The 14,257-nt window shown below is 41.0% G+C and overlaps 1 protein-coding gene across 1 annotated transcript in view; it reads right to left on the reverse strand.

The window, feature by feature from the left end:
- LRMDA (leucine rich melanocyte differentiation associated) overlaps positions 1 to 14,257 on the reverse strand; it is a 950,360-nt gene that overhangs the window by 412,392 nt on the left and 523,711 nt on the right. Inside the window, exon 3 of the mRNA XM_065408750.1 lies at positions 7,695 to 7,821. Coding sequence (XP_065264822.1) covers positions 7,695 to 7,821 — 127 coding nt within the window. The remainder of the gene's footprint in view (positions 1 to 7,694; positions 7,822 to 14,257) is intronic.

Consider the following 14,257-nt stretch of genomic DNA (forward strand, 5'->3'; position numbering starts at 1 on the left):
GGCTAGACAAACAGCTGCCAGGTATGGTCTAGGTTTATTTAGTCCTGCCTCAGGACAGGGTGTGGACTTGATGACCTCTCGAGATCTCTTCCAGCAATAACATTTCTATGATTTAGAGATTTTAGTTTTGCATGTAAACTTCTGGGCAAGCATGAAGGGAATCATACCCCAATTCAGTTGATAGCCAGTTTTATATGAAGTCTCACCACATTCTTTATTGAGACATGCATTATTAGCAGTCTTTAATCTACCCTGTTGCAATGGAATGGATGATGGTATCCTATGGATTTTTTTATTTTATTTAAAATAGTAATGTATGTAGCACCACAAATTTTCATGGTGTTTTACAGAAACATGGAGTAAGACACATTCCCTAACCTAAGAAACCCCCCAAAAAAACTATTTATTTATAGAAAAGTGGATTTTTGGACAGTAACAAGCAGCATATGCTGGTAGCACTTCAAAAGAAATGTGTGGAAAACGATGGTAAAATTTGAAAGCCAGAATCATTTATGTTAGCAATTGAGACCAAGTCATTACTAAAATGATTATGCCTTAGTTCATTAATTGAACTTCTGCTCTCTAGGACTGTAACCATCGCACACACACCCATGAAAAATAGCTATGAGCCCATCACATGTAAAGATTTCCCCCCCGAACTAGGAGACCCATCCATCTACTGTCACAGATTATTCTTTGCAAAGTATGTTGAAGTCACGTAGGAGCTTTCTCGTGATTGAGTGCTTCCCTGAAATGAATCATAGCTCATGATGCCTCAGTGCACTGTTTCATTAATTGGCATATCATGCGCTCATTATAAAAGATCAACACTAGGCCACCAAAATAATGCATTAAAATATCTATAAGGCTGTGCTGAGAACAGACAAAGTAAGCAGAGTCAGAAGTGGGAGTGAAAATCCATTCTCAGCTTCCCCATTGTGGTTTATTATTGCAGCCCAGAGGGTGTCATCATGGTGTGATCTGAACCAAAGAGCTGCAAAATCCTTCTATAGCACTTTAAGACCACAATTTTAGCTCTGCTCTCTGTGAAAAGTAAATCCACCATTAAATCCAAGGACACTATTAGAGATTATTTTTTTGAAGCGTAGACACGTTGGTGCTGGACTGATGGAGATTTTTTTTTTTTTGTATGTACATTTTGACTATTTAGATATTTGACTACCTACCATGTGCATGTGCGTAGCCTACAAATGTCAATACCACCGTCTCCATCACTTGAAATCTGTTTTTAAAATATCTCAACTATGTCAATTAAAGGGCCTCAGGAAGTATTCCCCAATCTCCTTATTCAGTAGTATCATCAATCATACCAATAGTTTATGTTGTTCCTAAGGACACTTACCAAAAAATAAATCCTCACCAAAAAAAATAATGAGATATCTGTCCCTTTATTTTATTCAAATTGGTTAAAGATACCACAACTGTCAGTACACAGTAAAATGTACAAACTTATACATGTGTATACCTCCCAATCCCAAAGAAATAGATAGAATAAACTTTTTAAAGTATGCCTAATGTGTGAGTGTGTGTGTATACACACAGACATGCTTAAAATGTTTATTCTAGATCTACAGATATTCCTGGTTCCTGCAGTATTCCCCATTTTTAACTCAGAGAATATCACTAGAATGAGTAATGTCTCTAAACCTTTTAATGTCTGCTCATTGTGCATATATTGACATAGACAAAGTATGTGCATACACATTGTGTACCACCCATTGCATAAACACACACATGCACATGAATAGATTATTTTTTTCTACTGATAAAAATCAACCACCACATTTCAACAGCAGAATATTGGCCATACAATTGTTCACAAGAAGTGGTGGTGAAGCAGTTCCAATGGAGGTTGCATGCATTGTTAGACTGATGTCACCTTTTACAAGCTAGGCACACCCAAAAATATCTTCTTCCTATCTCCCTTTCACCATACTAACAATACTGTATTGTCTGCTGTGAAACAATCAAAGATACTTATATTCTTTTCCACCTAACTTGACTATCTAATATCTTCTGGTGCACATCACCATAGTATCTAAGCACTCTTATATTCAACAGGAGCAAGAAAAAGTCCAATAAAGTGGACAAGACTTCACTCCTCCTTAAAGGTTGCTGGGTCAGTAGTGTATATGTGTGCATGCGTCAGAGAGAGTTCACTTCTCTTCCCTCTCCTTTCTTTTTTCTTAGTAGTTGTTACTGTAAGAGCGACTGTAAGAGTTGGATTAAAGAGTTCTGAAAGTGGCCAGATTTGTGGTCACTTTCAACTCCTCTGGAAAGGAGTTGCACGGTATTTAAGACAGCTGCCAAGAAAGCTTGGCCTCTCAAGTTTTAACTTGGAGACCGACAGCTTAATTCCCTATAGAACATAACCAGTGAGGGACGTTGCAATCAGAGAACAAGAGGCATACTTTTAGTTAGCTTGGTCTATTAAAGGAGGACCTCAGATATCCTGATTTTCCCCTTAGAATTACAGAAATGTAGGACTGAAAGGGACCTTAATAGGTCATATAGTCCACTCAAGGAAGGACTAAGTAATAACTAGACCATTCCTGACAGGTGTTTCTCTAACCTGTTCTTAAAAACCTTCAATGATGTAAATTCCACAACCTACCTAGGCAATTTATTCCAGTGTTTAACCACCCTGACAGTTAGGAAGTTCTTCCCAACGTCCATTCTATACCATTCTTGCTACAGTTTGAGTCCTTTGCTTCTTGTTTTATCCTCAGAGATTAAGGAGAACAATTTTTCTCCCTCCTCTTTGTAATAACCTTTTATGTACTTGAAAACTGTTATGTCCCCTCTCAGTCTTCTCTTTCCCAGATTAAACAAACTCAATTTTTTTCAATCTTCCCTCATAGGATGTTTTCTAGATCTTTAATTATTTAATCAGCCGATCCCTATCATGGCATCACCCTTGTTTTTTACCCCTTTTATCCTTACCCAGAGACTTTCAACAAGTCCTCCTCCTATTTCCATCTCAACCTCAGTGCAAGTGTACACATCTTCGTATACAGACATCTAAGATACTGATTTGATATCTCCTCTATGTTCCCTCTTTTGTCCCTGATATAATTGCCCATGGTCTCCCCAGATTTTGACCCTTCTCCCAGGTCTCCATGTTTTTGAATTACCTGTGGGCTTTTGTCTCCTGCCCCCATAGAACCTAGTTTAAAGCCCATCTTGCTAGGTTAGCCAGCCTTTATCCAAAGACATCTTCCCCTTCCTCAATAGATGGATGCCATCTCTGCCAGCAGTCCTCCTTCCCAGAACAGCATCCTGTGGTCAAGGAAGCTGGGTATTGCCTCCTGGCAATACCATCGGCAAATTCATGCATTCCCCTCCAAGATGCATTTTTCTCTGCCTGGGCTCCTACCCTTGACCAGAAGGCTCAAAGAGACCACCACCTGCTCCATTACCCTTACTCCCAGAGCACTGTAGTCACTTCTGATCTGCTGAGGGTCATACCTTGCAGTATCATTAATGCCCACATGGATGAGTAGCATGGGGTAGTAGTGAGAAGCCTGGATGATCCTTGACACTCCTTCTATAATGTCTTGATACAGGCTCCTGGCAGGCAACACTCCATTCAACATGCTAATCAGGATGACAGATGGCTGCCTCCGTCCTCCTGAGAGGGAGTCACTGACCACCACTACCCTACATTTCCTCTTGGGAGTGGTGACCACGATTCTCCCAGCCTTTGAAGTACAGAGCTTCTCCTTCTCCACCTTTGGGGGCAATTCCTCATCCCTTGTTTCCAGGGCAGCATAATTGTTCTTCATCAATATGGTGGGTGGGTTGGGAGCAGGGAGGGAGCACTGCCTGCTACCAGAAATAACCAGCAGCCAGGGTCCTCCCTGTGACCGAGCTGTATCCTCCTCCCCCGGTGGTGTGGCAGCAGTCCTCTCTAGCTGGAGAGCTTCCTCAGCCTTGGAGATCACCATATGAATACCCATATTCTATGGCAAGCCAATGTAGTAAATGGGGCACCATTGTGTTATGCTTTTGGTAGCTGGTGTGATTCAGGAGATGGGCTGCTGCATTGTGAATCATTTGGAGCTCCCACATTTTAAGGTCAGTGCAGTAATTCCTAATACAATGAGCTGCAGTAATCCAGCCTGGACATTATGAAGACCAGACCTTGGTCTGATAGTATTCTCTGCTCTTGCCAAAAGCAGATGGAAGAAGGTATATTTGGCAGCTGCACCGATTTCTCTTTTCCCTCATAGCTTCCAGTCTGTCTTGCTCGGGCTTTGCTTCACCCATCTACCTTCCATCCACCTGCTTATCTTGGCCAGGCAACAGTGCTACCAGAGACTGAAATGAGCAAGATGTAGAGCTACACATTATTTACATTTGAGAATGTGATTGCTTCAATTTGATGATGATCAGGAGAGATTCAGGAGAGATTCCACAGGTGAATGGTGTGGTACCAACAGGGAAGTTAGCCTCTGAAAGAGAGGCGGTGGGTATGTCTACACTGAAGCTGGGAGCATGCTTCCAAACACGGGTAGACAGACGGGTGCTAGCTCCACTTGAGCTAGTGGGCTAAAACCAGCAGTGTAGCAGGGGTGGCAGCTCAAGCTAGCTGCTGAAGTACAAACCCACCAGGACCCCCTGCAGTATGTACTCAGGTGGCTAGCCTGAGCCGCTGCCCTTGCTACCCCTCACTACACTGCTATTTGTAGTGCACTAGCTCGAGCAGAGCTATCCCGTGTCTGCCTAGGCCCACTGGGAAGTAGACTCCCAGCTGCAGTGTAGGCATACCCTACGTGCAGTGTGAAAGGACCTCAGCCAACTGACTGCTTTCCACTAGCTCCTGTTAGGTATTCGAGGTGGGATAACCACAGAAATATCTAGTAATACGCAAGTAGATATCCTCCCTGTCTGGGTGCAATATGACGTCATCCATCAGCACAAATGCTGCCATTTCGGTTCCATCTTCTGACCTCAAGCCTGACTGGCAGAGGTACAGAATCTTGGCAACAGACAAGGTGCAGCTGAAAATGGTTCTTTGCTAGTGTTGTACATAATTTGATGAAGATAGAGGGTTGCGTACAGGCAGTAGATTGATAGGCCCAGGGATAGATTCCTTAATACTGACCAAACTTACTGCATACTTTGGGAGCGAGTGATCTTCCAAAGTGGTATTTATGCATCTCTGTGTAGGTAGATTCCCAGATGTTTTTCTCAGATATGAAGGGCATAGGGCTGAGCTAAGCTTTCTTGTAGTATTTCAAGAGTCCCTTGTTGTGAGCATGAGACAAAGACTGGAAAAGGGGAGGGATGTTTCTAATCCTGGGCTCAATATAAATTCCTTTTGCCTGGAGAGCATACCCTGAATCCAGGTGATCCTTCTTGTCAAATAGGGTGACCATTCTTCATGACATGCAATGCCGCCTTCTTCCAGGGTAGTGTGAAGTTCATCAGAATGGATACAGCAGTTCATTATCCTGAAGAGTTCAGACAGCCATGACTTAATGGCTGCTAAAGTGCTCTAATCACTGCTCGGGAACAGGACTAGGAATTTTTAGGCTTCAAGTTTACCTGCTTCTTCCACAGATTTTCACCATTAAGCATTTAATTTCCTTCCCTTCTACTCCATGCACCATAGGTCATCTCAGAAATAAAATGGATTGTGAATATTTCCCTTTTGGAAGGATAGAACAATTCCTGTTTTATTCTAGATGGTTCCTCCTCCTGATGTCATGTCCTTTTCCACAGTGCTACTGCACTCTGGCTTCTAACATCACTACAGTCCACTATAAACTGATCCCCTATGGTACACATTTCATTATGCTATTAAATATCCATGGCCCCTTGCAAATAGCCAAGTAAAGGATGTACCAGTTGATGTGCTGCAGGAGGCTCACATGAACCCTCATTCTTCAAATGTGCCATCCAAACTGAAGAGAAGATTATGGTAGGTCTCCTTCCTCTCTGCCAAAGATCACCTATCTATAGAACTCAAAAATACTTCTGAAGAGCAATTTTTTCCCCTTCTCTGCAAGTTCAACACCCTCCCCCCCCAAACCCCCCGCCTTGACTGTACTAACAAATTTTGTGTACATCCATTGTTAAATTATTGGCCACACACTACAGGAATGTACACTGGTATATGTAATTCCTTATCCCACAGAACAGCTGAGTTTTCAGAGATACACCCGGAGAACTAGCCTTCATAATTTTAAAACTGCATTTTAAAAAACTGCTGCATGGACCAAACCCTGCTCACCTTACTCACAATTACTTTGAGGGACTGTTCACTGGACAAAGGCAAGCAGGATTTGGTGCTATATAGTGAACATCATTGTAATTCTAACAGAACCTCTTTAAATTGCACTAAAGATATTTCCTTCTCTGATTCTGTTCATTTTGTCTTGATTCAGGAGAGTGTCCTCTACTTGGCAACAGGGGAATGCAGCACTACACACACACACTGATCTGGCAACCCACACTATATGCCCCATGCTGGGGGAATGCTTCATCAGATTTTGTACCGGGGGAAGGATCAGCAAGAATTTTTTTTGTTTGTGCTGTGTCGTAGTGTGCTTGATCAAGGTTTTACTGTAAAAGCAAATAAAAAAACAAAACAGTTGTCTATATCCAACCCTCAGAACCTTGCCATTAACCAGAAACCCAACCAAATTAAACTAGTACAGAGGTGATCTTTGGAACACAGAGGGCTGCACTGGCAAGTTAATCAGACCCCAAGATTACACCTAATTTTGCTCATATGTTTTCAATATTTTAAATTTAAAAAGTCAAAGATAAATGTGTGCAACTCTAATATTTGCAGCTACTTTTTATGCACTACAATAGATGACTATAAATTGCTTTTCTGTTTGCATTTACTGTAATAAATGCTTGAGCAGCTTTGTCCTTATACTGCCATTACAAGGAAGGGGCCTCCATGGTCTGTGCTTCAGGACTCAGCAGGCTTCATTTGACTTCAGGCCACAGTTTGATCACCCCTAACTTTGGTGAATATAGGTGTGTGTGCGTGTGCACGTGTAAACACATGCACTAAAATATTGCTTCTAATGGCACTTAGCACATGCTTAAGTGCTTTGCTGGTTACTGATGGATGTAAGCACATTCTTAAATGTCGTATTGAATTGGACCCAGGTTTAGATTGCCTTCATCTTTTGGGGTTTTTTGGGTAGCTAATGGGAAAGTCATAAATTCAGTGACTGACTCAGAACTGCACGTGCGCAGCAGCTACCAAACTGTTCATATTGACCAACTGCATTAACAGATCACTACATCCGAGGAGTTTTTTTGTATTAAAAAGAGGTATCCAAAGTACTAAAAGTTTATGCTATTTCACTGCACGCTCTATTCCACTAGAGGTCAGCCTGCAACAAAACCCCAAGCAAACACGGGAGCTTCTGCACACTGCCAGCATTGACATTATTTTCTCTCTCTATTTTATCTATTAAAAAAGATTCCTTCAGAACCATAACTTAGATCTCACTCTAAAATGGAGCAACAGGAAGATATAATGGTGCATTTCATTTATGAATGACCTATAATAAATTACTGTGAAGTATTCCAGGTGCCAAGAGAGAGGCTGCTTTGTCTGCACATGAACTATATTTCACATACTTTAATTTGGCTGACACATAAAACTCATTTGACATTTTGCAGGTATTTCTTTGAAAGGATATTTGGTTCTTGTTGAGCGTTAAGGTATGGAGGTGAGGTAACCTGGGTAACCGAAGGTCATTTCCGAGGAGATTGTTGTCCAAGATCAACTCTTCCAGGCAACTGAATGTTTTTAGTCCTTCTAGTGACCTGCAAACGACAAAGACAACAGGAAAAATGATACTCCATTAAATCAGAGAGGCCATTATGAGCTGAAATAAATATTTTAACCTTCCCTTTCAAGAGAGAGAACAGTTTTGGTTTGGCCCTGTCAGGAGAGTGAATGACAAGAATTAGTGGCAAGGGGAATGCTGGCACGGCAACACATCCTTCACATGCTGGCAGGATGAAGGATGGGGGTCACTTAGTGAGTAGCCAGGATCCAAAACAAAAGGCTTCAGATATGGGGCCTGCAGGATGAATTTGTCAATGTCTTGTGCCTTCAGGCACCCAGCCTCGCCTGACCCTAACCTCCATTCCCAAGATAAATAACTCTGTCACAGTTCACCTTCATTCCCTGGACACAAATTTAAGTTGTCATCCATCATTTCTGCCAAGAAATATCATACCCCAATAACAATAATAAATACAACTTCAAGTATCATTTCTTAGCAGTTACCCTACATGCAATTATAGGAAAAGCTGAGGGGATTTTTCTTCTTTTTTATTAACTGCTTAATTTGCTACTGCTTGCGTCTCTGCGACCAACATAAAATGCTTCATATCTGCAGAGTTGCTCCAGACACAGAAGCCATATGCTTTGATTTTAAAACCTACTGCCCCAACCCAGGGTTCAAACTGTAGAAAGCAATTTTAAAAAGAAGAACTTTACAGCATAAAAATGCAAATGCCAGGTATCTGTGGGAAACCATCACCCAGTTAGGAAAGTAGAGTAAGATATCGATGAGCTAGCTTCCCTGCTCTGCTAGGGCACTTATTCCAAAATTAACTCTTAATTTCATAGGCTTGCACATTCCTGAGGGGGGTGAGGGTAGGGGAGAAAAACCCACATTAATCAAGAGAGAAAGCAGGTTATATGGTGCAAATGAACAGCCTCACATTCACAGCTCATTCACCTACCAGACACCTAGAGAGATGCTGAGATTGCATGACTTGACAGTTGATCTACTATGCCGACCAGTGGGAAGATCATCACTGTATCTCCTGGCTGTTTTATAAAATGTGATGAATAAGGGAGATGTAGTCTACACTATTTATTCATTTTCTAATGACATTTATACCAGGGGGATTTCCCCCATTCCACTCCCCACCTCTTTCTTTGTTTCTTTTCGCAAAGATCCATTTAAAAAAATAAGGTAAGCCTCTTATAGAGAGATATGGAACATGTCACTAATGGAGGAATATGCAGCAGTTAATATGAAATGTGATTTTTTAATTGCATGGATTAATTTAATGTCCACCAAGTCAACAAAAACCCAGACGTTGTTTTTGCAGATCCATCACCGCCTCCCCCATTGCCATTATGAAGCATAGTTAGAGGGTGCAAATTGAAAATTCCTATGTGGGAAGTCAAACCTGCAACCTTCAAACTAAAGTTTAAGGGCATTGTCTACTCAGTTATAAATATTCAAAAGTAAAAATCAGCACTCAAGTACTTAAACAGCACCTTCAGTCTAAGGATCTCACAGCACTTCAAACACTTAACTATACTTCTCTCAGATAATGCAGTGTAAGTATCATTAACCCCATTGTACTTATGGGCAATTGAGGTACACAGAGGTTAAGTGAATTTGCCCAAAGCAAGTCATTGGCCAGGTCTACACTACAACCTCTTGCTGGAATAGCTATGCCAGTCAGGGGTGTGATCTCTGGCCCACATAGCTGTGTCAGCAAAGGCCCCCAGTGTAGACGTACAGCTTATTTTATTTGTTTATGGTTTGGGGGGTTTGTGGGGGAGGGAGCAGGGAGGCAGCTGGAATAAGCTATCCTGGCAAAAGCAGTTTTTCTAGCATAAGCTGCATGCACACTAGGAGCATTTTTTTGGTATAGTTAGGGTGACCAGATGTCCCGATTTTATAGGGACAATCCCGATATTTGGGGCTCTCTCTTATATAGGCGTCTATTACCCCCCAATCTCAGTCTCGATTTTTCATACTTGCTGTCTGGTCAGCCTAGGTATAGTGTACTGGTATAGCTATACCAGCAAAGCACTCCGTACAAGCCCTCTGCCAGGATCAGGATTAGAATCCAGGTCTTCACCAATGCTTCTGCACAAGTACCGGTGAAAGAAAAGCAATCTAGAGGAAGTAGGAGCTAATTTATTATGCGGTTATGATTTTTAATTTGTTTATTTGACAAACCTAGTTTGGAAAATTCCTCTTAAACACTCTTTATTATATAAATAGTTAATAGTGGAGAATATCCAACCCTCACTTTTTAATATAAGGCTTCTGCTTGCCAAAAGGAGTTCAAAATAGACCACTACCCTGTCAGCACCACAGAGCCTTATGGGACACTAATAGATCCTATGTGAATAAACATTGCTTGGGTTCTGGTCAGTGTCAGCATCAAAATACACATTGTTCCTGAGTTATGTTATGCAAATATAATGCCCTTATCATGAGAATCAGCAAATGGTTGGCAACTGGCAAGGAGAAGAAAGCATACATCCAAAACTGCTGCAGGGGAGGCATAAAACAAAATGACAAGCCATGAAGTGGGACAAAGGCCCTGAAACACTAGAGGGAGTTGCCTATTGAAACGGCCTTTCTTTCTAAATCTTAGGCTGAGTACAATGGTACTAGCTTCATAGATGAGTAGAGAAAATTGTGTGTAAATCCCCTTACACCTGTCTGGTTTTGATAATTTTTGCCATGTAATGTTATTAACTGCTCAGTTAAAAAGGAGCCGTGTTACACAGGGGGTTGCTTATTAATTGTTGTTTTTATGTCATCAGCATGGTGTGCACTTGGTGATTTAATCAGCTAAATTCAGAGCCTAGGGACAGGGCAGAGATTGCTACAGTGCAGAGAGGGTGTAGACAATTAACATAAATTTACATCCATGTTATTTTGCTATTCACAGAATTGTCAGCTTCCCCCCCTCCTACTCCCACTAAAGAATCAAAAAAGAAATTCATTTGAAAGTTGTTGAGGAAACAATGAAGAAATTTTGTTTGCTATCATGAGTGATATAAGTTATCAAATCTATATAAAAGTGCAAGTGTATCCTCATCATAATATATAAGGGGAATGTCATCTAGTAGTTATATCCTGGGACTGAAAAGCATAAGCTGTAAGTATGAGTCGATTTGCTACTTGAACTTCAGCAAGTCACATAACCTCTGGGTGCCGTGGTTTGTCATCTGTGGAGTGGGAATAAAACCTGCCTACCTGATACAGGTGTGAGGCCAAATAGATGTTTGGAAAATGTTTTGAGGGCCTCAGGTGACAGGTGCCATAAAAGTACAACATAAAATATTACCCTTTCAATGAAGTGCTTGAAGGAACACATTATTGTATTCAAAATATTTTATTATTAACATACCCAAAAGTGAAAGGGTGAAGAGACAGCAAAAGCAGCAGTTATATCACTGTGAGAAGAATGGTAAACAAACAACAACAACAACAACAACAAAACCTAGACAGACAGAGAAAGCTGGAGGAATTTTCTTAGAAACAGCAACATCTTAAAATGAAATCTCGGATGCTTCCTCATAATTCATAGCAGGGGAGCAACTCCCATCTTGGTCAATTAACAGACACAGCCTCACCACCACAATAGAACCAGGACATAAGGGGTAGTGGCAGCTAGCTCTTTTCCCTAGTTGGTTTAGAAAGATAATAAGCATCACTGAAGTGTATTGCAGGTTGCTTTTTCCCTGTTCTAATGACATGAAAGCTGCCCATTATCTCACCCACAGGTACCATCTCAGTTACCTCATTGCAGGGCTCACACTCCACTCCCAGAGGAGAGCAAGTGCTGCCAAGAGATTTCCATTGCAATTTCCAAAGTCACATCAAAATGACAAAACATCACAATGTATTCAGCTCTGCCTGATCTGTACAGAAAGAACTTTAAGTTTCCACTGTAATTAACCCTATCCTCGTTAAGATAATTATGATCAAGCTCCCTGTCACAGCTAATATCACAGCATCATTGCCTATGGCTCATGCTTTGCCCTCATTAGCTTACAAAAACAGTGCGCTAAACAGGCAACTGACTCCTTCTGCAAAATGACTTAAGATGTTCTGTAACCAGACAGTAAATAATCCTTTAGAATACAAAGGTCTCAGCAATGTCCTTTTATCCAAGTCCTTCAGCTAATCAGTCTGATTTCTCCCAGCTCACTTTTCCATAATTCATTCATGATTTCCAGCAAAGTTTTAATCATAAAGGAATGTCACTGTAGAGATTTTTCTGTGCATGGACACAGTAATTGTCGACTATGCTATTTTATACAGTCCCTCTGGCTTGATGTGGAAATGGATTTGGTTACACTGAAACTAAATAGCAGCTCCTCTTATTGGTAATATTTGGCTGTGCATTCACAGGATTTTGAGAGAGAGAAAAGCAATGTTATCTCATCAAAGAATGGCCAAACCTCCATATTATGCAGTTGTCCTTGTCCTGAAGTAACAGTATGCTCAGAAGTATATTTAAAAGAGAACATGCTGCCCTCTCTCTCTTAATAAGACAGCTGACTCATTCCTAATTACTTTTTTTCTGGTTTAACAGGAAAAAGAGAGGGCAGTTAACCATATGTAAATGAGAGAGTTTGGCTTTTCCCTTAAAATTGATTTGGGCTCTGGTGACAACAGATAGCCATTACCAGAAGTTAAAAACAGAGCTGTTACGAGAGGAGAGCTTGTTTAAATCTCTCACTCCTTGCCATTCTAAATTTCTTAGCAGATAAAAAAAAAAAAAAAAAAAAAAAAGCAGCAGCACACACTGAGGCACTAATCATAATTTCAGTATTTAAATTAAAGAAAACAAGACTGATTTGCGCTTCTATAGCACCAACTGTCCAAGGATCTTAAGGCATTTTTACAAATGTTAATGTATTAAGCGTCACAAAACTGCTTTGAGCAAAGAATCGCCATTACACAGAGGGTAAAACTAAGGAAGAGAGCGCGATTAAGGGACTAGCCCCAGTTGACACCCAACAATTCTCTAGGAGAGAAGGGAACAGAACCCAGGTTTCCCAACTTCCAGTCCCGCACTTTAACTACCACAACAAGAGAGATCCATAATATAAATGGAGACATTTCTAACTTGATATACCAAATTCACATGGGGGGTTCAGCAAAACTTGCTGAGTTTCAGTTCCCCCTATTCTGACTCCACATTAAGTCTCACTTTCAGTTCCAATGAACCTGAAAACCTGAAGCAAAACTCAACCAAAACAATACGTCCATTCCCAGCACTTGTGGGACAAGAAGGGGTTTGCATGAAACTTTTAGCCAGGTTTACAAAGCTGGGCTGAGTTCCACATTCAGAATGATACCACAAATCAGATGCGGTTGCCTGATTTTCAGGTTTTATTCTGGACTTTTTTCTCAACTACAACTACAATTTAAGAAAAATCCAACTAACAAAGATGACTCTGGGTTCAGTTCTAATGCCAAGCATCTTCCCTCTCTTCATTCAAATCCCTCTTTAAATCACATCAGTGTCAGCTAAGCTTCGTGTGTTGTTGTGGACCCATTAATGATGAAAATCAAACCTACAAAATCTAAAAATAACCTACCCCACTGTAATTCATAGCAGACTGTATGTAGTTCACTCTCTCTCAGGCCAGATTTGCACTTTAAATGTTTGGTAGTATATTAATATTGGTTAGGCGTGAGATTGATTTTTAAAAAACTTTTATACCAGCAAAAGGCCCTAGCGTAGATACAGTTATACTGGCAGAAGAGTGCTTTTGCTGGTATAGCTTATTTTATTTGGGGACATGGCATAAGCTATACAGCCAATATAAACCATGTCTACAAGAGGAGTGTTTACCAATATAGCTATCTTTGTATAGCTATACCAGCAATCCTTTTCTAGTGTAGGCTAGGCCTCAGTGTAAACTGTAATCCCCAAAGAACAGGAGCAGGGTCCTTGTGGTCCATACACAGTGGTGGCACATCAATAATAAATGCCATCTTCTCGCCAAGATCTCTGGGGCTGTTTGCACGGAGGCTGCTCCCGAAGACTGCAGCATGCATCACTCCACTTGAGGCAGTATGGTATCTGGATGGAACTGTTTCCAGATTCCTCCCACTGGACCAAAACTGAAACCAGGCCTTCTAATGAGTGGTGGAGAAAGGAGGAAGTGAAGGGGGAGGATTGGCAGTGACCACTAAATAACCCTCCTCCTAAAGAGAGTCTTCATGAGATTAGATTTGCATACTACTTTGTTTGTAATACTAACATACAAAAATCACAGGAAAAATTGGAATTGACCCTTCATCCCAAACTGGTTGCCCAATGTATCCGAGAAGCTGTTTCCCTTACTGCACACACTCTTCGACACACAATGAATGGATAATCTGTCCTTACTCGCCTGCTTTGCTCAGAAACTACATGTATCCAAGGCGATGTGTGTATGTGTGTGACATTAGGTCCCACACATACAGCA

The sequence above is a fragment of the Emys orbicularis genome, chromosome 7 (genome assembly GCF_028017835.1).
Source record: "Emys orbicularis isolate rEmyOrb1 chromosome 7, rEmyOrb1.hap1, whole genome shotgun sequence".
Classification (NCBI taxonomy): Eukaryota; Metazoa; Chordata; order Testudines; family Emydidae; genus Emys; species Emys orbicularis.